Genomic DNA, 23,059 nt, shown 5'->3' with positions numbered 1-23,059 from the left:
ATTAATCAAATGATAGGATAGCAAAGTCCCACTGGCCTCAGTCACATTGGCTATGATGCCTGAAAAAAAAAGTTTCATGACTAGGCATGTCTGTCAAGCAATGTGTTTTATGTTCTTTATGCAATGTATTCTGCCCTTGGATCTTTGCAGGTGAAATGCAGTGTTGCTTACAGGTCCTGTTATTTTTCAAGTGAACCCCATTTGCCCATACATATTTCATTAAGGCTGAATCCTAGTAGTGCAATCTTCTGACCATTCCTGAGCAATCTGCCTTAACAGCAATACAGTGAAACAAGGGAAAACAATTTATAGCGACTAACAGTTTTCCAATAATTCTGGCTTTACAAGCCCTAAACTGAAACTAGAACATTCTTCATAATGGCCTTTTTTAACCAAAGAGAAAAGCAAAGCTTTTTCTCATGCAAAGCTTCCTCTGACATTATTTAAATCAGACTTTTTTGGAATTGAACAAAGTCGTGAATCTGGAAGTGATGCTGAAATTATTTAGCAATGTTGTGCCTGGTTTTCCACTGTTCTCTCACTTCACCTCCCTGACAACACTAGTAGGTAGTGGGAAGAGCAGGGAATTAAGATTAATAATTTTGAAAACATTATTTTCAATTTTTAAGATGAACACGTGAAATTTTTGAATGCAAATAAACTACAAGTCCTGAAATAAAGATTACAGGTGGTGGTGGGAACAGAGGATTATTCAAGTATAATTTACCTTTGAAGATTGCTTATTTGAAATACAGAAGAAATGGCAGAAAGGCCCAGGGGCATTTCAGGATGGTTACTGAGGAAAAAAAATAGCATAAAAACAGTTAACAAAATGTCCATATAATTAATCTATAGCAGTTTGAATAGATTTTGTTTAATAGTTTAGGATTTATTTTAAATATATATTAGCAAATGAACCATCATTTTATTTAAAATTCTGTAAAGTGCTCATTCAGTTAATGATAACAAAACTCAATTGTAGCAAGACAAACTAGCTGGAGCATACTCTGCAAGAACATCAAAGGACAGCTTAGCTTTCATTTGCAAAGAGAAAAGAAAGGCGTGGGTTTCTTCACAGCCCATATTATAATACCAGAAATTGCATTTTTTTCTTTAAGAAATATATCCTTTAGAATATTAAAAAAATAAGTTTAATAAAGCCTGTGCTTAAAACAGCCAAAGTACTGTATGGAAAAAAATTGCACATTTGATACCCTTTCAACCCTGCTTTTCATCCACAGGATAATGTGAGGAGTATATGATGTTGTTGGAAGGTCTCTTGAGCACAGCTGATTTTCCTAAGCTACCAGAGCTTCTCACAGCAGGTGAAATTTTCAGTGCACAGAAGGTGGTTGTCATGGCAGCTGCTGACCATCACACACCGCTAACCTTTTCATTCCCTGGGCCGATACTTCCCTTGGAGGTACCATCTAAACGATGTGTTCCTATCGTGACCGTTGAGTAATCCTTAGCCATAATTTTCGCCTCTTTTTTCAAACTCTTCATTTGTGCTAGCTGGAGCTGGCTGGAGTCATATGCAAGTGCTGGGATAGTGTTCACTAAAATCAGCTGGAAAGGTTTCTTCTCCTCCTTGTAGCGACACTGGATGTAGCGAGAGAAAGCTGAGCGGTAGGTTTTGTTGAACAGCGTATATACGAGTGGGTTGACAGCCGAAGAAAGGTAGCCAATCCAAACAAATATGTTAAGAAGTCCTCCAATGACCTCTTCTTTGCATGACTCCTTGCAAATAACAGCCATCACATTGGTGATGAAAAATGGGCACCACATCACAACAAACAGAAAGAAGACGATGCCAAGGACCTTGGAAGCCTTCTGCTCATTGCTGATGGATTGCATGGTTCTCCTCCCTGGAGTCCCTGTATCTCTGTTCAAGGAGCGCTGAAAGAGTTTCTCTGAGGACAGGGAACTCTGAGGGAGGAAGCTGAATGAGGCAAACTTGGTCTTAGGGCCAATGTCATTCACACATAGCATAGCTTCCTTCTGCAGTGACTTGATAGTTAAAAAGTAAGTGACTACCATGATGGTTAGAGGGATGAAGAATGCCACAAAAGAGCCTACTAGAACAAAATTTTCATCTGCGAGTAAGCAGACGTCTTTCTTAAAAATGTCTTTCTTAAATACTTTGGAGTCATCTTGTAGTCCAAAGACAGGTATAGGCATGGAGATACCTGAAGGTGGATGAGAAAAAGGAGAGGTCAAAAACAACAATGAAAAGCACTTCCAGCCTCCAAGAAAACACAAATAAACTTCTACCTGTGTTCTACCTGTGGCTGAGGTGATCATATAAACATTACCTCTGCCACAGGTAGAAAACATTTATTTCCTTCCAATTATCCTATGAACACATGGTAGTCAGAAAAGCATGGTTTTGGATCTTGGGCCCCTTGTAATGATCTCCAGACTTACTCCTTGGTCCCTGCCACCTTGGCAAAGGATTTTATGTACTATGACTAAGATGACACTACGTATTTCTTTTCTGGAGTGGCGTAAGAGTGATCTTGGGCTGCTTTTCATTAGAGGATTAAAAGTGTTCTGGGTTCTAAATAGGCTGGGAAATACTGATTTTAGGAGGAAAGATAATTTTAAGTCATAGGTCTAAGAGCAATCTTTCATTGTATCTTTCTCTTTTCTTGCTGTAATCTCCATATGGTCAACATGGGCTAAATATGTTGACTGTAAACAAAACCCAGCTTCCCATGTGGCAATGGCCAGATGAACAATGGGAACAAATTGAGCACTTAGAGACACTGATATGAGGCAGCCTGAGATGTAGTTTATCCTGCAGGACTGCAAAAGCCCTTTCACTGTATTTCCAGATGCTAGAGGTTGCCTTCTGTGTGCACAGCCATGCAAAATTTGTCTTCCCCTGGAGCATGTGTCCTTGTCTTGTCATGAATGGCAAGACAAGTGACAAAGTCCATTCTCCTTGGACTGCTCTGTCTGTTTCAAGCCTACTCAGCCATTTCCTCAGGAATTTCTGCAAATGCTGCTAGAGTCTGGGTAAAATCAAACAGCAGCTGTTTCTTAGGTTGTTGGTTTTGGGGGTTTTTCAGCATTTGTCACTTCCCCTCCAAATGGATGCTGTCTCTCCAAGAGAGACAGTGTTCAGACAATGAAAGAGAAGACGTGCTGTGAAGATAGCAGAAGTGGAGTGAAGCAGGGGGTGATAATGCAACCCTGTTTGGATAAAAGCACTGAGGAATCTGACTCCTGTGAGCTCCTGGGAGCTTCAGTCCCGTTTGCATTTTGGAACAGAAATTCCATTTGCTGTATTTGGTTTATGAAACATAAAAACATTGACTAGGGAAGAATTGCTTATGATATGAGGATGCTGTGCTCTACTTTGTTCAATGGATGCCCAGGATTGTCCTTACTGGTTCACAGAGGAGTCCTAAAATATCTGCATTTCAGTGGTACCTTCCTCTGTCTCTTTCCCTTCTTCCCCCTCTGCTGCTTAAGCTGGGAGCCCTTTAAAACCATAGCCTTTCTCTTCACTTTGCTCATATCCAGCTCCCACCATAACAGCTCCAGTTCTAGAGGAAGGCTGTGGAGTACAGGCTCAACACCCAAAAATAATAATCACAGTAATAATAATATTAGATTCTGTTCAAATGCTTCATTCTTTTTGTTCTTCTGGAGCTTCTACAAAGATCTTTTTTTTTTCTAGGAACACTGTAGCTTATTTTGTCTTTGCAGTTTTGAACTGAGTCATGGCATTGCCTCAGGCCACTTTAGAAAAGTGCTGCTCTTATCTGACCAGGGCAGAAGCTGGTGGAGAGCCTATGGTATTACCCTTTCAGTTTCTCCTGCACAAGCTCTAAATGCTTGAACTTGAGCTAAGAGAAGCCAGTGAGTGAGATGCAAACTCTTGCAGTGTGTGGCAGCTCCTGAGCTGAGCTGACAGAAACCTCCAGTGTTTTTAGCTACTGGCTAAAAAGGTCCTAGTCTATCTCAGTGAAAACACAGAGGAAGAGGTCACCATCAGAAGCCAGACTGTCCAGCTATGACTGAGTAATCTGGGGTGCTGAAAACTCCAGGGAAATGAGGAATGCTTTGAAGTTAGTTTTCATTTTTCAGATGAGTTGAAGGGGTGCTGAAGGCATCCAGCACCTCCCAGCATCATACTCCAGCTGCATGAAGACACAGCATTAGTCAGAGCAATACCACAAGTTTCCCATCTGCTTCTGCCCTGTGCTGATAACAGCAAGGCTGTTTTTCCATTTAATTCAAAGACCTACTGTGAGCTGCAGAGATAAAATAAACAATGGTATTGACAGAGTAAAAAGATGCTTTTCATTACTACCTAATGGTTCAGATGCTTGAGGAGGCATGGGAGCAGAGGCAGAAGCACTAAAAAGAGGAAAGTTTTAGCATAATTTGCACTCTTTTTCAAGTAAAGGGCCAAAGTCTGTTACAACTTCTCACCTGAAACAAGGGGAGCAATTCCCCAAATGCTTTGTTTCGTTCTTAGCAGCTTCTAGAGGCTGGCATCTAAATCCAGATTTCTGACTTAAAAAATGGAAATAGGCTTCAGCGTGTAGCAGAAGTTCCTGCATTTCTTTGCCATTCCTTTAATAAGCACAAAAATACTGTACCAACAGAGCTGTAGCTGGCACTGTATTCACGTAAGTTTTTCTGAGTGACCATTCAAGGCATCTTTCCCCTACAGCCACAGGGAAGTGGGCTGTATACAGTTTGAAAACAGCAGAGATACCACACTTTGGTGGTAGAGAACACTGACAGCTGTGAACTGCTTTTTGCGTAACCCCAGTTCAGTTGATGCAGGGCATCCCCCAAATGATATTGTAGCATTCCTGCATGGAAAATGTTAATGTCCAGCCCACTTTTCTCTTTCCATATCTCTACAGGAACTAAATTTACTGTTTCCCTCCTGAAAGGAACAGGGTTTGTCCCCCCCTCAACAGCTGACTTCTGAAGTGTAAGTACGGCAAATTCCATGAGGACACAGGGACCAAATTCCAAGGCAGCCATATTTAAACTGTCAGTAAAGGAGCTTGCATGTGCAACTCACATTCACTGTTTTGATGGGATTTTTAGGAATCATCACATATGGCCAAGAGTATCACCCACATGTCATGTTTGGTCAAGATCAAGTTTGTGCTGTAACCCATAACAAAAAGTCTTGGTCTAAAGTTGCACTGGCATTATTGCAACTGACTGAATTAATTCTTTAAATGTTGAATATGAATGATCTGTTTCACCTGGATGATTCAGAGGTATACTCGCTGGTTTACTTGTCCTTGCTTTCCAGCTCCCTGCTCTTGGTGACTGGATGTTTAAGAAGACACAGATGGTGCCTGTGCATTCAAACGTCATAAGAAGAAAAATCAGCTTCACAAGAAAGGATCATGCAGAGCTACCAGGTAGGGACAAACAGGTGTTCGGGAAGTGAAGCATGTGCCAACAGTAGATCTGGAGGAAACAACCTGGAAGGGCTGGAACAGAGCAGCTATTCCACACGCTGCCCATTCCATGCTCCCACTAGCTCAAGGTCAGTCTGGAAAAATCTTGGTATCCCTTGAGGGCTTTTTTATGGTTTATCTTCTTTGGCTTTCAAAATAACTAAACTGAGGCACAAGGGAGCATTCAGCACAGAATAGGAGCATCCATTCAAGCACTGAAGGTACATTAGCCACTCTGTTTCCAGTTGACATTCCCATTTAGAACATTTTCCCTGGTGAACAAGCCCTAAATATTATGCTCCTTTGGTACAAGGTGGTTTTTTTATATGGTTTGATTTATACACACACAGCTGTTACAAACTGTGAATTTTAATAAACCACACATCAGATCCCAAACAATAAAGATGAGTAATAAGTTCTGCATTAAACCTCAAGAATTTTGGCACAGTTTCAGAATGACAAAAGGCTCTTGAAAACACCAAAGGTTAAGAAGTAAAGCAATGGCATGCTTTTTGTTTTCTCAAAAAGCCTGGTGAAACTGACAAAGGTTGATATAGTGGTACACATTGCTGGCTTCAGAAGTATACAGCAGCTGTAAAACCACTTTAACTGGACAGGTAAACTGGGTGTGCAGCTGCCTTGAGCTGCTGAGACTATCAATGAATCAAAGCCATAATTTACAATGTGCGTGTAGGTGGCACACTTGGGTTACTAGGGTTGAAGGCAAGGAGGGAGAAGTGAATTTATAAGGTCAAGTTTCTTTCAGTGAAGTCTCCTTGAAGCAGAAGCTGTCAGTCACATGCTTTCACCTTGCATATATCCATTTCAATTTTGTTTAATACAAAAGGGCATTATTCTGTGCCTTAAGAAACGTCCAAGGGTTAGGAACTACCTTTTAGAAATGTCATTACAGTTTCTCAAAAACTTTGGCACCTTTGTTCACCTTCTCATGAAATACAAAAAACTCTCCCTGTCTCAGGTTTTAGCAGTCACATTGATTCAGACATACTGGGTCATGGGCCAGCTCACAGGCCACTGCACAAAGATGTGATGTGACTCTGGGAACCTCTGAAAAGATTGCTGCTTGAGAAGGCCAGTGTTTCCTTCAAGCAGGTAATGTGGCCATATTGTCTAATCTCTTTAGAAAAGCCCAGGTATCTGGTGCCTATTTGTACTCAGAAAATACCTCTGTTGGTACATCTACATATTCAAACAGCAAACAGATATCCATGTATAACTCACCTGCTACATCCCAAGGCATGCAATGCATACTCTTAGCTTCATGTTGTGTAAAAGTCTCCTTGTTGCACCCTGCCATCATATTATTTTCAGTATTTTTTACTTAATTAACCACACAAAAGAATATTTATTCCTTTGGGCTACCATGATGCCCTGTGTGGATGTTTCGTCAAGGAACACAAACCACTGTGACCCACTTGTGGCAGGGGGACCATAGACCATGTCCTTCTCTGAGTATCAAGGATGACAATGTGCCTGTATCTCATATGAGGAGGTGGAGTTTAGCAACAGTTACCCTCACTTAAACATCCACAGAGTGCTGCTCAGTCTGCCTTCATGTCTCTGCTTGGCTTTTGACACTCACCATTATGGTTGTTACATCACTACATTTCATTGCTTTGTCATTACATCATTGTTTCCCCAGACCTGCAAACACTTAGCTGCTCTCTGCATGCACCTGAAAATATTATTCCCTCACTGGCTTCTTTCCAGTCATGAAAAACCCTTAGCTGTGATAACGTTGTTGCTGCCGGAGTAGTGCCAGCCATACCTCCAATGTATGCAGGTTGCTGATGAGCAGCAGTGCAGAAGCAGAAATTTCCACCTGGGAAGAGGGGATGTTGAAAACCTCTGTGTGGTTTGGGAATCACCATCTGAGGCTGCCTCTAGTTAGCAGGAATGTTAAAAATCTTCCACCTTCCCTAGTCAGCGTGACAGTGTCCCCAAAGTCTGGGCTAGAAATTCTCACATGTGAGACCAGCACAGAATTTTTCCCTGGTGGTAGGTACATGTGTTGGCGGAGGCAGAAGCAGATGAGGAGCTTTCTCTCACAAATCCCCACATAATATTTGTTTTCAGATGGATTTCCTCAAGAGCTAAGTGAGTCACAGTGATGGGGGAGCGTTGTCTCCTTTCTGCATCCCAAGAGGCTGTACTCACAGGAATGAAATCAGAGTGGGTCCAGGCATTTTCCTTATAACTGCTGATAGACCAAATTTAGTTTTTTATTCAAGGGTACACATGGAGCTGGTTTTCTGTATCTTTCCCTTGGAACACATGTTATTTATTTGATCCCGCATGTTCTATATAATACAAGAGAAAGGAAAACAAATTTAATGTCGCATAGAGGGGGTGCAAGGTAACAGTTGGATTATTCTATTAATTTTGAAATGGCTTTGTTCTTGACAGCTCAGAAAAACTCTAAGGAAACATATTATTTAGCCTAGCAGGAGATAGATTCAATTATTGCTATGTGAAAAGAATATGGTAAATTATAATTTATACCATAAATTATCTATTTCACTTTAGAAAAGAAGAAGAAGCAGAGAAATCTGAGTTTCCTAATTTGTTTCTCATTTATGTCCTCAGTCCCGAAGCCTCTTTCTTAACAAGAACAGAGATATGCATCTTCAAATTAATTTGTAGAAGTGTGATAATAAAATAACTATTAACAGGATTAGAGGAGAATTACAGGGAGGACAGTGCAGGAAATGAAGGACAGGTGCCCCTTTTTGACCTGGCTGTTTAGACACCCTGGGCTTCAGAGTGAGCTGAGTTATGAGGAAGGAAGCCACTGGAGTTGCTTTCTGCTTTGATAAAATCCTCAAAATGTGCACACAGCCTTATTTCCTAAAGGCAGCAAGAATCCAACAGTAGGAAACAGTTTTTTTGCTTCTGGCTTTAAGTGCTTTTCCTGTCTATGCACTCCTGAAATTCTCTCTGTTAGTTATGCTGCAGGATTTGTGTACACTCCGGTTCTTCTAATTTTCTTGTTGCATTTTTCAGGCTGAGTATTTAAGGAAGATACAAATACTATGCTATATTTTTGCATTGCAGTTTCCAGTGGAGATTATTCCCCAGTATAATCTTTGATTTCCAACTAATGACATTATTTTTTATTTGGACAGAGGCTTCTTCCAAGGTGTTTTTGGCTTCTCACAGAGGTCTCCAGTTGAGAGAAGTTGTTATCTCTCCAAGATGGTTACCCAGTCAGAAAAGGGCATACAGAAGTCTACACTTATCAAACAGCTGGAAATAAAGAAAGGTGAGGAAGCAACTTGCCTGAGGGATGCTGTCTGAGTGGAGCCCAAGTCCAAGATGGGCAGCAGCTACAATTCTGCTGCCATTTGAAAGCTGGAAGGGAGCTGGGCTTGATGTGCTTCTCCAGGGGGCGTAGGCTAATGACAACTGTATAACCCCTTCATTCATGGTGATTAGAAGTGATGAAAAGTGACTGGCCTTACAATAAAGAGCTTAACATTTAGTCTGAAAATTTGCAAGGGGTTCCACAGGTCTCCAGCCTATCTTTGCACAGAGGGACAAGGTTCTCCTTCTATTTAAGGCTGCTGCTTCTGTGGCTCATCAAGATGCAGCAGAGTAGGTCAAACACCCTTTTGCTTTCTGCGTCTCTGTTAATGTTGTTTATATTGCATTGGTGTTTTTAACCTCCCGGCAGCAACAGTTTAATTTCTACTCAAAAGAAGTTACAAATTCATAGTTGGCACTGGTCTAGGTAAATATGTTAATTTGCAGAAGAAAAGAGCCTTGTGTAGGATCAATTCCAGCCACCTATGATGCCTCCTCTGTTTAGTATATGACCTTTCTGTATTCCATGTCAGATGGCCTCACAGTGTTCACTGTTCAGGCCCCTAGGAGAGAAGATTTGGGGATTATAGTGCTTTGAGAAGAAAGAAATAACATACCTTTTTAACAGGGTCTTCCTAGATCAGATATTATCAGTTTGTCTTTTTAGCTATGAAGCTCCTAAAGGATCCTTGGAGCTAATTTATATGTGCTGTATATGCTACATGCACAGTAATACTTTTAAAAATATTTATAGCAGAAGTAAGATAGAAATTATGGAAAGATCTTAGATATTTCACTACCATAAGCAAATAATGTGATGCCTCCTAGAGCCGTCTAAGTGACAAGATTTTGTAATATCCCAGTTTTTATATCTCTGTCTTTTAATTATTACATGGTGTGATTTGTTGAATGCGAATAATTTACGTAACTCTGCCCTAATCTTCTCCTGAACTGAATAGAGATTTCTGTTAGTATTTCTAGGACTTCTTCAGCACTGCTACTTGGCCTCATTATGTAGTTTAAAAGGAGGCTGAATGTAGCTATCAGATAAATTTTAGAATTATTATTATTATTATTAATAGTATTAGTAGTAGTAGTAGTAGTAGTATTTTACAATAATTGCACACTCCATCTGAAGGGCAGAAATAACAAAAACGTAATTCTTTTGAATTTTCTAGACCTCAGACCATGTCCCACTTGTTTCTCCATGCCTCCTTTTGTGGTTGGTTGCTTGCAGAAGCTTCTCAATAAGCAAATTGTCAGCTTGTTACTAGTAACACAAGGAGACTGCAGCAGTGGCTGCAGTTATTGGGATAAATGTTCTGATGCCATGAATAATTTGGAAGGAAAAACAGAATGAGAAGCACCTTAGAGACCTGCACAGGTCTGAAGATGATGAGTCAGGATTCTGTGCTTTTGCTGTCCACCCTGCAGCTAATGCCCTTCACCCTGTCTGACTGGGTTAGACCAGTCACATTTACCCATGTTTCCCATATACTGGTATCTATGTGGGTGCTACAGCATGATCTCTAGGATTATATTTCTGTTAGATGTCACAAAGCACCCTGAAAATGAAAAATAAATACATGAACTGTCCTTGCAACAAGAAATGCATGAGTGACCTCCTCATGTCCTGCAGTAGTATGCAAGGCAGGGCTGGATTTAACTGGGGAACTTTCAGTCTAAAACTTCTGACTACTTCTGTGCTTGTGAGGGGAAATTTACACTGCTCACTCAGTGTGCCTGGGACCTAAAATCACACAGTTTTTCTCTCAGGATACTCACAGTTCAGCTCAGTCTGTGATCCTGGCAATAGTGGTCAATTTGACATTTCAGAACTCAGACCAAATACAAAAAGTCGTAACAAGTGCTATGTTCTGCCAAAAGGGAATAAGTCTTCCCAGTGGGTGTGATTTATTTCCAACATAAAGGCAGGATTGAATACTGTGAAATACACAGATTCCAATTTTGATCAGGCAGAAAAGAAAGCCTTTATCACAATGCTACAGATTGCATTCAGGACATCACAGGTGCTCAACAAGCTATCTTCCATCAATGACCCTGGAGGACATCATAGGTAAAATCACCTTACAGTTGTTTATAAATTTGTCTCAGGTAATTAGGAATGTGTTGTTGCAGTTCTGACAAAACCCCTGACTTTTTTTAGCTGGGCTTCTGCTTGGAAGGAATGCCAATGGCACAGGCTAGGTAATGTGTGGGGAAAGTTAAGTGCAGCCTGAGTGTCCCATAGTTTGCAATGTTCCTGTTGATAAAGATAAATATAAGGCTTTAATTTTGAAGAATTCTGTGATACATGAACATTTCTTAACGTCATAAAACACAACATCTGGCTTTAGTCAAATATAATAAATAAAGGAACTTGTGATATTGTTCTGTATAATTTTAAAATTAATGAAATTTTCTCTTGACATTTTCTTTTATCCAACATAGTGCTATTTAAACAGTGTCATTTTTAATTTAGAAGGTGATTAAATGCAGTCACAGAATACAGACAACAGAATTTATGAATCCAAACATAATTCCTCGTACACTTCTTTTGTCCTCGTTTGTGTTGCGTGTGGCATTTTCTATGCAGAAATCCAGCTCCTCTGGCTAGAGATGCTGCCTTTTTTCTTAAAATATTCCATTTACTCTGACATACCCTACAAAGAGAGACTGGCTGATTAGAGGTCATATTGGCACCCACCAACAGTTACTTATTAATTCAAAAAACCTCATAATAGGACTGGCCTGGTCCTATTGAACTTGATGCTTCTTTGCTGGTAGCTTCAAGAGGAAGAAGAACATGGTCCTTATGGTCTTTGAGAAAAAGACAAGTTTTTTTTAAAAAAGGCAACTAATTCTTTCATCAGCACCTTGACTGAGCAGGTTCTTTTCTATGAAAAATACAGCTCTACTGTTTATAACTTGCCTTTAAAAATAAAACTAAAGCCAAAACAAATGCCACACAATAGGGTCATGACTACCTCTCATTCCTTTTTTCAGCTGAAAAGCAGATTGCTTCTTGCAAAAGGAGTGCTTACAAAATGAGCATATTCCTTTTTCATAGGCAAAACCCTTCATCTCATCCTGATGTAATTACCCAAAGAACGTGGTAAATATATACATAATAATTATTCTTCCTTTGATGACACATATTTACTGGTATAATATATTCTTCCCCATACTGATGAATGCTGGGCTACTCAGTGTCTTTGGTTTGCAAATGTGTCCCTATGGACACATGCCTGTACCTCATTTCTTTATCTTTGTGTTTCCAATTTTGGAGAATTTAGAAAGCAGTTCAATCATTACTATTCTTTTAAGCATTTTTTTTTCCCCGTAAAGAAAAGTATAATGTTAGTAACACTCCTTGTCAGGTGAACAAACACATACAAGTTCAAAATGCAAGGTTTTTAAACCTTCACAGTTATGGGAGGGAGGTACATGTAGTAAGCTGATGGTCTGGTGGATGTGTTCACTCTTCTGGGGAGAACAAATCAATTAAAGGGTTCTGTCACATGGGAAATATGGGGATAATTTACATCAAAGTTAATAGAATATTTATGTGTCTTTCTCAGAACCATCTTAAGTAATGCCTCATGACTAGAATACATGTGCTAGTCAACTCAGAAATGCTCATCACAGCACTGCATATTCCTTTTTCATGGAACTGAACATTATCTTCCCCTGAGATAACCTGTACATGAAGGGCTTGTTCTCATTAGTTCTTACTGTAGGAGTCATTAGTATGGCAATGAAGCCTCATACATTGTATCACTATGAAAAAATACAATTAAGATTCTATTTCTGAGATGTTTCTGAAGATCTAATACTTTATTAATGAAATTTCATGCCAACTTCCTTCATTATAATTGATGTAAATTCCTCTGTATGTTGTGCAACAATTTTTTACAACTTCATTTTGTTTTTATGGCATCATCTACATCCACAGTTGGGGAAGGTCCCAGGGTTGCTCAAACACAAAACCTACAATGTGTGCTCCTGAGATTCTGCATCTGGAGTGAGCAAATAGTATGTTCACTCTCTGGGAGATGGTTTCAAGACTATGATAAAAGAAATGTTCCCTAGGAAAATTATGATAAAAAACTTCTAGGAATGCAAAATCAAAAGGTCAAAGTCTTCAAAAGAAGAAATGGAAGCAGAGTAGATGACTAGATGGGAAAGAGGGTAGTGTAGTAGATATTTTAAGTTTAGCTCCAGCACCTCCAAATTTAGGTGCTGACCTTTAAATCTATATTGCCAGAGTACAGTTCAGTGTGTAATTATTTGCAATTTTGTTTATCTTGGCAGTATATTCCATGTTTTAACAAATTATCTCTTCCTATGCCAAAGCATCTGTAAATTAGACTTGATTTAAATGGCAAATTATGTCACCTGGAAGAAATGGATGTGTAGAGGATTCATGGCAGGAATTCCCAACCTGCTGTTTGATCCTTTTGAAAACTGTAAAGGGATTTTCAAATGAAAGCTGTCCTTGACAGAAAGAAGACTGAGCCTAAGGAGCCCAAAGCTGTCAGCAAAACAATCCAGAGGCACTGGTAGTTGAACTCTCCCAGTCCCTGCTGCTTGCCTGGCCCTTCATAAGCTGTAAGGCAGTAAGAAGTCATGCACAGAAATTGCAGGCTGCCTGTGAAGGAGGTGTAAGCCTCTGTGTCAGCATAAAATGTCACACTGCAAAATTTGCTGGGGGCTCAGTTGCACTGGGCTGGATTCATACACCTGGAGCTAACTTCACCCTGGATTTTGGACAATGTTGCTTCACATGCTACAGCATTTCTCATTTTCAAAGCCTCAAAAGCAATGGCAAAATTTTAGAGTTACGTGGTGGGAAGTATTTTACCAACTTCATCCAGATCCATGTTGGGCTTTTTTTTCTGTATGAAAAGTACTGAATAAATCTAAGCTGTTAGTGACTGGGGAGTGCAGAGATTGCCTGAAGGCAGTGAACAGATGTGTAGGCTGAGTGAGAAATGATAAGAGAAAACTCAGAGTTCTTGAGCTTCATCAGACTTCACATTACTTAGACCATTAACAGAGGAATAGAGGGAAAAAAAGAATTGAGGCCTGTATATATAAGGACTTAACATTCATGCCTGTAATTCTCTTATGTTACCCTTTCAAGGAGGGAATGATGCACTGTTGGCCTCTTGCAGAGCAATGCATTTGGTAGGCCCATTTAGGACTCAAAGGTATTTGACATGTATTTTTAAGTATAGGCTCTATTTGCAATTCTATAGATTCCTGTTCTATTCAAAATTCTACTTTTTTCCAACAGGGGGAAATCCCTTGGCTTTTTACACCTGTTCTCAATAATGACCTCTGTGCTTTAAAACAAATGGAATAATTTTGAGGGTTTAATGAGCTTTTGCCTTCAACAACTACAAATAATCTAATTATGTAGCCACTGTGCATACTGGATGATTTAAGAATTAAAGACACAATTAGAATCCGTTACAGTAATTAGAATCTCTTTAAACCAATTGCCTGTGGCATTACATGGTCTAGTGAAACAAAGGCTTCTGGCTAAATGCTCTTCTTCCACTAAATTCAAAAACAAATATTAGCACAATTTACTTTTTTTTTTTAAACTGAGAAAATCAAGATTTCAGAAGTCAAGTAAATGAAACTATCTGTGCTTTTATCTGCTGTTTTGTAAATGCTTTATATATCACTGAAGCCAATGGAAGGAAGATCACAGATTGCCTCCAGTTAAAACCGACTGAATGTATTTGTGTATTTAGTGAATAAAAGGAAAAAAATACAAATTTAGTGAACAAAAGTGTGATTAGTTGGGTACACTAGAAGTTATAATCTAGGTGGGTTGTGAAGCACTACAAGAGCTTCTTCAGGCCCCGCAAATTAGCTAGAAGTATTTGCAGGAGTCAGTGAGCAGTGGATAAGGGGAATCCAGCTGATATAATGTTCCTGGATTTCCAGAAATCCCTGACAGTACTTTTTGTCAAAGGCTATTAGTGAAATTAAATTCTAATGGCAATAGAAGAAAGGTCCTCTTGTAGAAGAATAATGGGTTGAAAGACAGAAGGTTGAAAGACAAGTGGTAGGATTAAGCAGATTGTTTCCACATTGATGGTGGTAGAAGGCAGCATCTGAGAGCCTTGTATGCCCATCAGTGCTGTTCAGTTCAGCCTGAGCTGTTTGCATGTTCAATCACAGGAACTGAGTGAATGTGCTGCCAACACACGACTGTTGGCTGTTTCCTCCCTCTTCCTCTGCTAAAATGAACCTCTGCAAAGGGGAACATAACATCTTTCCTGTCTTTCTCTTGCGTTTTACTCTCCATCTCATACTTCACGAGAGTGCACAGGTCACCAGCTCAGCTGCAAACTGTAGGAACATGGGGAAGTCAAAGGGTGTCTATCTGAGTGAGGTTGGAGAGCAAAACCTTGGATCTGTATCTGTAAGTGAGATGGTAGCCACACCAGGCACTATGGTGTTGTGCCCAACACCAGCTCTGTTTGTGCCAGATATCATAGAATGGTTTGGGTTGGAAAGGACCCTCAAGATAATCTCATTCCAACTCCCCTGCCACAGACAGAGACACCTTCCACTAGACCAGGTTGCTCAGAGCCCCATCCAACCTGGCACTGAGCACTTCCAGGGATGGAGCATCCACAGCTTTTCTGGGCAATCTATGCCAGTGTCTCACCATCCTCACCTCAGTCATCCCAGTGAGAGTTCTCAGCCATAGCTGTGTGAAAATGCAAAGAGTTAAATCATTTATCGCCCTGTCACTCTAAGTAGCACGGAGAGCCTAGAGGCTGGTAAATGATACATGGAGCACCTGTTTGTCCAGAAAGCATTTCCTGCTAGTAAGTGATATAGAAAACACCTTCAGAAACCCGTTTTCTACATATTCTTAGCTGGATGGTGGGAGATCAGGAGGATAAGGGTTGATGACTGACAGACAGCAGGTTGCATGGGTGATCTGATAATACTGGCATTTTTCTTTATTCTATTAATATAGCAATACAGCACAGTGCAAACTTAGTCCAGCCTGGCAGTGACTCGCTCATCAGTTTCTTATAGAGTCTTCCTGTGTGTTTGCTTTCTTATCTGTCCTCTGGAGTACATCCCATTTGCCACAGCTTGTTGCCAGGCTGGAAACTGACCTGTCTTCCTTCAGCTGGTCTCCCCATGCCCCTTGCTTCCATGAGACCAGAAAGCAGCTGAGCACCACTTCATTCCTGCCCACCTAAGTGTACTTGCCTACATTAATTTGTACCTATTTAACCTTCTCACTGTTTTGGTGATATGAAATGTGTGAATGAGATGGAGTTATCCTATAACCCTTCCTATTTTCCTGACATCCACTGTTCCCTTACATTTGTCCTTATCCAGCTGCACTAGAGCAGGACTCTCTCCTTCTTCATGCCACACTTGAGTGGTTTCAAATAAAATAAGGAGTCATATTTTTCAGAGTTATATAAATAGGACACATTGCTATCACTTGCCATAATAATAACAAGTAACATCTCTGACTCATCTCATCACTGTTAGAAAATAGTTTCTCCAGAGAGCAGAAAAGGTGTTTTTACAATTGATATATTACTAGTTATTACTGCAAAGAAAAGCCATAACTTTTGAAACAAAATATCAAGCTATCAAAGAAATAAACCCTCCTGCTACAGGACATAAACCATGTTCTAACTAATAGGGCTAAAATAACACTTTCTTTCTGGATTCCTTTCAATAGTGAGATAATTCAGACACTCTGTCAGTAAGCCTCTGCCTGAGAAAAGATGCTGAGAAAAGTGGATGGCTGGTTTTCCCCTGGAATGGTCATTCTGATAATTCTGTGAATTTGTGTTTAAAAAGGACAGTAATTTCACACACACTAAGCACAAGGCACCCCACACAAGTGCAGACAAACACAGTGTGCACAATTTTAAGGAATGCTGGAACTATTTAGGCTATATAGAGAAACGTATTGAAAATACTTGTACTTACCAGTTTCAAAAATTGAAAAAACTGGACAGAGTAGGTAATATGATTTCTACTGGATTAAAAAATGTGACTGTAGAAGAGACAGGATATGATTTATCTAAACCAAATGAAGACATCTACATCTGAGTTGCTATAGGTTTCCTTTAGAGTTGAGAGCTAGGTAGTTTTAGGGTGGAGTTCACCTGGCCTGTGCTAGACATCTACATCTGATCAGCTGACTGCACCCCAGAGCCAGATGTTGCTGAACCTCATCAGGTTGTGGAAAACGCAGAACTGTCCTCAGGTTGAGTGAAGACTCCCACAGTTTCTTGCTGTGCAGTGGAAGATACAGCTATTTTAAATCCTAACAATGCTAGACTGCTTTTTCTCAGACTGTGGGCCGGGATCAAGAGGGAAGTCAGGAGACAATTTAGAGTGCCAGGCTGGCAGCATGTTAGGCATCATCTCCTTTCCCTCCTCTGGGAAGAGTGGTAAGGGATCACTGTTACCACTTGCAGTAATTTGTATTAGCCAGGGAAGGAGCTAATTGCCTTTGATTGCTGACAGCTCACATCTCTTCTAGGCCAAAAGAATGAGTTTTTCCTGCCTCTGAATAAGTGAGCTGCCAGTGCTCAAGGGTCTACAAAACCACAAGCACTGAAAGAAAACTATGTTTTCAAAGCATTTGAGAACCTCCACCCCAGGTGTGTGAGGAAATCCCTGATGGCACCAGGCACCAAATCTTCCAATTCTCATGCCATAAGACTTCTCTGGACATGCTGCCACCATGGGAATGAAAGATCAGTGTTCCCTGCCTAGTTTCAAGGCTCTAGGTTTTGCCAGTCAAAAAGAGATTTGTGCACTGGGCCATTCACAACACCTATTTTAGACTGTAACTTTAAACTGTCCTCTGGAGAGACTCCTCTCATTCTCACTGTACATAGTATCTCTTGTCTCCTAAATAGGATGCCTAAATTCCCCACCATACACACCGAGATGGCAGAGAAGATCTGCCCATGAGAAAAATCTCTAAGCGAATTACCTAAATAAGAAATTGGGAACAAATGACTTACATAAAACAGGGAAATACTTTTTTTCCAGTTGATGTATTATTTTCTTTTCAGATGTTTAGGTAATGATGGATCACCAATATGGGAAATCAGCACATCTGTATAATAAACTTGAATGCAGTCATGCTATCACTGATGTATATTCTTTCAGTGCTGCTCAGTCCTCCTCCATTTCCCATTGTCATTGATTTCCATTGCATAATTAATACATTACAGCACTTAGACTGTGGAAAGCAAAATATTGCAGGCAGATAATAAAACTTTAGACTGCAGTATATATGTCAAATCCTCTCAAAAGCTGGAAATCTGCAATTACATGCTGAAATATTGCCTCACTTACCAACTGATATGGTCCAAACAACAATTATTTTGGCAAAAGCTTTAGTTCTTGAGTTAAAGCGGCTGTGGTGGATGGGGTTCCGGATGGCGATGTATCGATCCAGTGAGATGGCGCAGAGGTGCATGATGGACGCGGTGGAGAAGAGCACGTCCAAGTAGATCCAAATGGCACAGAGCTTCCTGGGTAGAGGCCATTCGTATCCTGCACAAGAGAAAGTTGGCATCAGCTAAAGGTGTGGCATGTACCTTTTGTTGTGGCACGTGCCTTAGTGCATATATCCTTCTAGGACTATAGTAGTAAGTACTAAGTAGTAGTAAGTGATACGTTTAGAAGCTGCCTGACACTGTTTTAAGAAAATATTTTTGTTTGCAGCCTTCTAACTGTAGTTTTGGGGTTAACTCTGCTTCTTTCCCAGGCTACAGGCAGCATATGTTTTTTCTTTTTAATACTATTTGTGTAATGCTAGTGCTTGGTGCTATGATTAAATATTTTTGGCAGCAAATCTATGAAAAGAGAAGCAATTTTGTCATTGTAAATCTGCAAGTTCTCAGTTTTGCTTTAGGACTTTTTATCTACGTAATTACTGCATTATCAACACCTGCTGATATGTAAAGCCGCCTTCTGAAAGAAAAACTTTGGATTTAATGGAAGCTAAAGAAGAAAAATTATTTTGTTGCCTACCAGTGATATTTATCGCACCTGTCTTTAGGCTGCTACCACATACCTAAATAAGGATATTCCCTCTGTCAATGAATATTGATAGGGTCCTCCAGGGAATGCAGTCCAAAGCAAATGCATTAGTGTTTACCAATATCTAACCTACAGCTTCTATGCTCCAAATTAAGCCCTTACTTTTTCCTTGTTCTTTCCACTACCTATGAAGATTAATTGATTACTTCTCTTTCTCAAAACTGTTGGGAGATGGCTATCATGGCTTACCTAGTTTTGTGGGGTTTTTTTTTGTCTTCCAGTCTAAGAAAAGCCTAGTACTTTATCTTTTTCTTACAGATCATGCTTTTAAAACTTTTTCCCTTCTTCTTTTTCTGCCATGGAATCTGTATAATTTATCTGCATCCTGTTTAGCATTCAGAGACTAAAACAGGACTTGGTACTCTCGCAAAGGCCTCCTGACTGCTAAGTGAAATACAAGATTTCTTCATGGAACTTGAAGATAATGTCTTTACTGATACAACCTGGAATGGTAAGTGCCTTTAGTATGAAAATATCATGCTAGTGAAGCACATTTAGCTAGTGATACATTTTGACAGCCAGATCTTGTTCAGCACTCTTGAAGCCTGGACAAATTTCACCAGCAGAAGTTGGTTTGCTTCTTTACCTTTGCACCTATCCTCACTGGATGGTATTTGTTGGTTTCAGACTTTCTCTTCAGGGGTCCAGATTCTTGTTGATTATTGTCATCCTCTCTCTTTGAGTGCTTGTAACCTCTCCCAGCTTGGTGCTTTTGGAAAGCTTTGTGTGCTCTCACTCACACACTATACATGTAGCTCAAAGTAATACTGAGCAGACCCAGGCTAAGGAGAGCCCTGCAGGACCCCCATTCAAAAGCCTTCTATTCCTGCAGGAAGCCACTAATAGCTCTCCTTGGAGCAAGTTCTGCAGTTATCAGGGTCCTTATCTTGTAGTGATTAAATTTAGAGCGTATTACCCAAGCTGCCCATGATAGTGTGGCATGGGGCAATCTCAAAGTTCATATTGTGAGAATATGTTCATATTTTGGGGAATGCCTGTCTCCTTTGGAGATACAGTACAAGATTTGCAACAGCAGGAATGGAAGGAGAGGTGGAGGAGGTAGTTCTGTGCCCAATTACGTTTAGTCTCAGTGAGTACTGAGGAGACCTATTTGTTGGTGCTCTTGGGTTGCTGTAATACAAGCTGTCCCTGACAAGCCATACAGCATTTATGGATGTATTTTATCACGTTTTCAGGTCTTCTGTTGGGAAATCTGGTCCCTGGGGTGTGTTATGTGATGGCTGGCTTTCAGGGGCATGACTTCCCACTAGCATCTCTCTGTTAGGCCAGGCCAGTTTGCACAGGGAAAACTGTTGAAGTATTTTTACACTTGACAACATACACTTGCTCTCTTGCTTCAGTGATCCTTGGGAACACATTTATCATACCCTTCTAGACTTCTCGTCTTTGCAATAAACCAGGATGGGGCAGGGATAAAACAGCATCTGCCAGATAAACTTCCTTAGAGACTACAGATTCAAGAAAGGGAAAGTATATGAGAGGAAAAAACTCTGGATGCAATAAGGTGTACCCTTAAGTAAGGCTGTAGTTAACATTTTCCAGGAAGTTTTCTGCTCTGTAGACACATCCACCTTGGCAGGACTTACTGGGTGCTGCCTTTTCCAGCAGAGTCTGGGTCTGCTGTGTGGATGGAGAACCCTGCCCAGCCCAAAGGGTGCAGACCAGCACAGGCACATGACTGGGCACCCAAACCAGGATTGGCCATAGTAGATATAAAGCTCTCAAGAAAATAATCTCTCCATTGAGCCAAGCAATCACCGTAGCCCTTCAAGGGGCTGCAGAAGTGGTGGAGCCCTCTTGCTCCACAGCCTTGCAGGAGTCCTGGCAGAGCAGGTGTATACAAGGGCCTCCAGTTTGAGATCAAGACTGTCAGTGTAGGTGATGTGGCTGAAGCTGAGCACTGGTGGCCAAGAAAATGCTCCTGTGGAAGGGAAGGTTTCCCTCCGTGCTATCACTGATCGTCCCAGAGGGTGATGGTGCACCACACCAAGATGCTTCTCCTGGTACCAGTGTGTGCCACCAGATGGTTTTTCACCCTAAATTATGCTGCTTCCATTCCTGGTCTTGCAAGGGAAGAAGGAGGGAGAGAGGAGGCAAAGCCAACACAGCCCCTGCCTTTGCCTTCAGGTGCCCAAGGAGGGGGGACAGCCTTTCTCGGGACAGGGCTCCGGATTCCTGCCGTGCGGGAAAGGCATCCAGCGCCCCAGCCCCCAAACCCCTCCCGACACACGGATTTCGGGCGTCTCTTCCCTCGTCAGCGGAGCCTGGCCAGCAGGAGTCCCTCTTGCTTGTCTCAGGGAATCACGCACGACTCAAATCTCACCCATAGGACAATTTCTGTTTCACGCTGTTTCTCCCGCCAAAGATAATCACACACTAAGTCACAGTGTTGCACCATCACTGATGCCAAATGCAGTTTGCAAATGCTGCTGGGGGCGATATGGGTAGAGATACTGAAAACGGAAAATAGACTTCCAATTTGCTGGATTAAATCTCCCTTAAGTCACAGGCTCATGTTTGGACCTTAAGTTCCAAAGTAGTGAAGTTAATAGAAATCTTTCCAAACAATCTCACTTTCCTCCTGACAATGTCTAGTTTCTTTCTGGACTGTAGCAATACAGTTGTAGCACTGGAAGACTCATTTCTGAAGTTTAGGGAGAGTAACAGCCTGACAAAATTGGTGCTGAACATACAGGGTGCTGCTTGTTCCTGTGTGAGCTGTACTGCAAAGGATTTTTTATGAAAATGAGAAGGATCTACTATTAATCACCTGCAAGGGCATGAAGTGTGAATCATTATTCAGTTAAATAACTTCTCTTAAGAAATTATAGTTTTGCATTTGTAAATGTTACTAAACAGGCAGAATTAATGCCCATTCCATTTCTTAACTCCTGAAATATTTATTCCAGCATTTGCTAGTAATTAGATGTCTAAGCAGGGTGGGTGATAAGAAAATTATTTACATTTGTATCACTTCATTAAAAATAATCGAGGGAACTCCCTACTTTAAATCTAAAAGTAGTCATTAATGTTTCAGTGCATATTTGGAGAGCAAAGGACCCTGGCAGGACCCTACATTCTCATTTGGAATATGGAAATTATGAGCCAGGGAAAAAACCTGAAAGCAGTAGAAAGAGCAAAGCATCTCCATGCACACTTTGAGACAACTCATCTGACAACTGAGTAATAAACTAGTGATATGGACTGTATTTCTGTAGCTGGAAATATAAAGTAGGAGAAGTACTTCACCTGTTCCATCCATTAACCAGTGACATATATTTCAACTTATATGAGGTGATAACAATTTTCTGTGGTAAGAGAATGAAATCATAATAACAACAAAATGTTATTGCATGCAATGTTTAAGGCTTATCAATACATGCAGTAGGTTACACAGCTAATACTCACCATACAGTATGGTTAACATGGATACAGGCATGACAAGGAAACCCAGCAGCATATCAGCTATTGCAAGTGACATTAGAAAATAGTTAGTGGCATTCTGTAGTTTTTTCTCCAGTGAAACAGCCATGATGACAAGAATATTTCCAGCAATGGTTAAAACAATTACTATCACCGTCAGCAAAGCTGGCCAGTTTTTCTGTGAAGGGCAGCACGGTGGGCTCATGTTACTTTCACATGAAAGATTGGTTAGGTTGTCAGAGTTCACAGTCAAGTTGCAGAGATGTGATATATTAATTTCTCCAGCTCCATAAACATTTCTGTAGAATCTTCTCTCATGATTTATTTGTATGAAAGAGTTTGCAGTTGGGTTCACAGAGCTCTCTCCATCACAAAGAATATCCATTGCTATGTCCAAAACCACAGAGACAAATTGTGAAAAACAGGAAATTATCACCCTTTGTCACCATTGGGCATTATATTCCTCACATCTCCATGCCAGAAGTTGAAGTTGCACAATCTTTTGTCGACTGTATTTTTGCCAGTATTTTGTATTTAAGTATGATGTAGAAAAACATACCAGAATTATTCTGAAAACTGAAATGTTTTGTTTTCAGTTCCATAGGAAGTCCAGTGTAGGCATATATTGAAAATCCAGCTGAAAAGTAAAACGAGGCTGTAGGATACAGAATGTGGACTTGAAGCTTCAGAGAGCAAAAATGTTGGTGAAATAAAAGACA

The 23,059-nt window shown here is 40.5% G+C and overlaps 1 protein-coding gene across 1 annotated transcript; it reads right to left on the bottom strand.

Moving 5' to 3' along the window:
• Positions 1-945: 945 nt before the first annotated feature.
• Positions 946-22,913, bottom strand: HTR2A (5-hydroxytryptamine receptor 2A). The gene is made up of 3 exons (XM_062514756.1): positions 22,326-22,913; positions 18,147-18,347; positions 946-2,189 (listed from the first exon to the last, which is right to left on the bottom strand). Exons 1-3 carry the CDS (start codon positions 22,723-22,725, stop codon positions 1,375-1,377), a joined length of 1,416 nt encoding a protein of 471 aa, XP_062370740.1. The 5' UTR covers positions 22,726-22,913; the 3' UTR covers positions 946-1,374.
• Positions 22,914-23,059: the final 146 nt, after the last annotated feature.

Source organism: Cinclus cinclus, chromosome 2 (genome assembly GCF_963662255.1).
Source record: "Cinclus cinclus chromosome 2, bCinCin1.1, whole genome shotgun sequence".
Classification (NCBI taxonomy): domain Eukaryota; kingdom Metazoa; phylum Chordata; class Aves; order Passeriformes; family Cinclidae; genus Cinclus; species Cinclus cinclus.
Note: the sequence above shows the minus strand (reverse complement) of the source record. Positions and strands in the feature narration are given on the sequence as shown.

What these genes read in the sequence shown, in the direction of transcription:
- HTR2A (XM_062514756.1), bottom strand. Translation starts at nt 22,725, where the DNA reads ATGGATATTCTTTGTGATGGAGAGAGCTCTGTGAACCCAACTGCAAAC. An exon ending in CATGTTAACCATACTGTATG is followed by an intron (nt 18,348 to 22,325) that starts GTGAGTATTAGC and finishes TCTCTTGTGCAG; the next exon opens with GATACGAATGGCCTCTACCC. An exon ending in TGTTTGGACCATATCAGTTG is followed by an intron (nt 2,190 to 18,146) that starts GTAAGTGAGGCA and finishes ATCCACCTTCAG; the next exon opens with GTATCTCCATGCCTATACCT.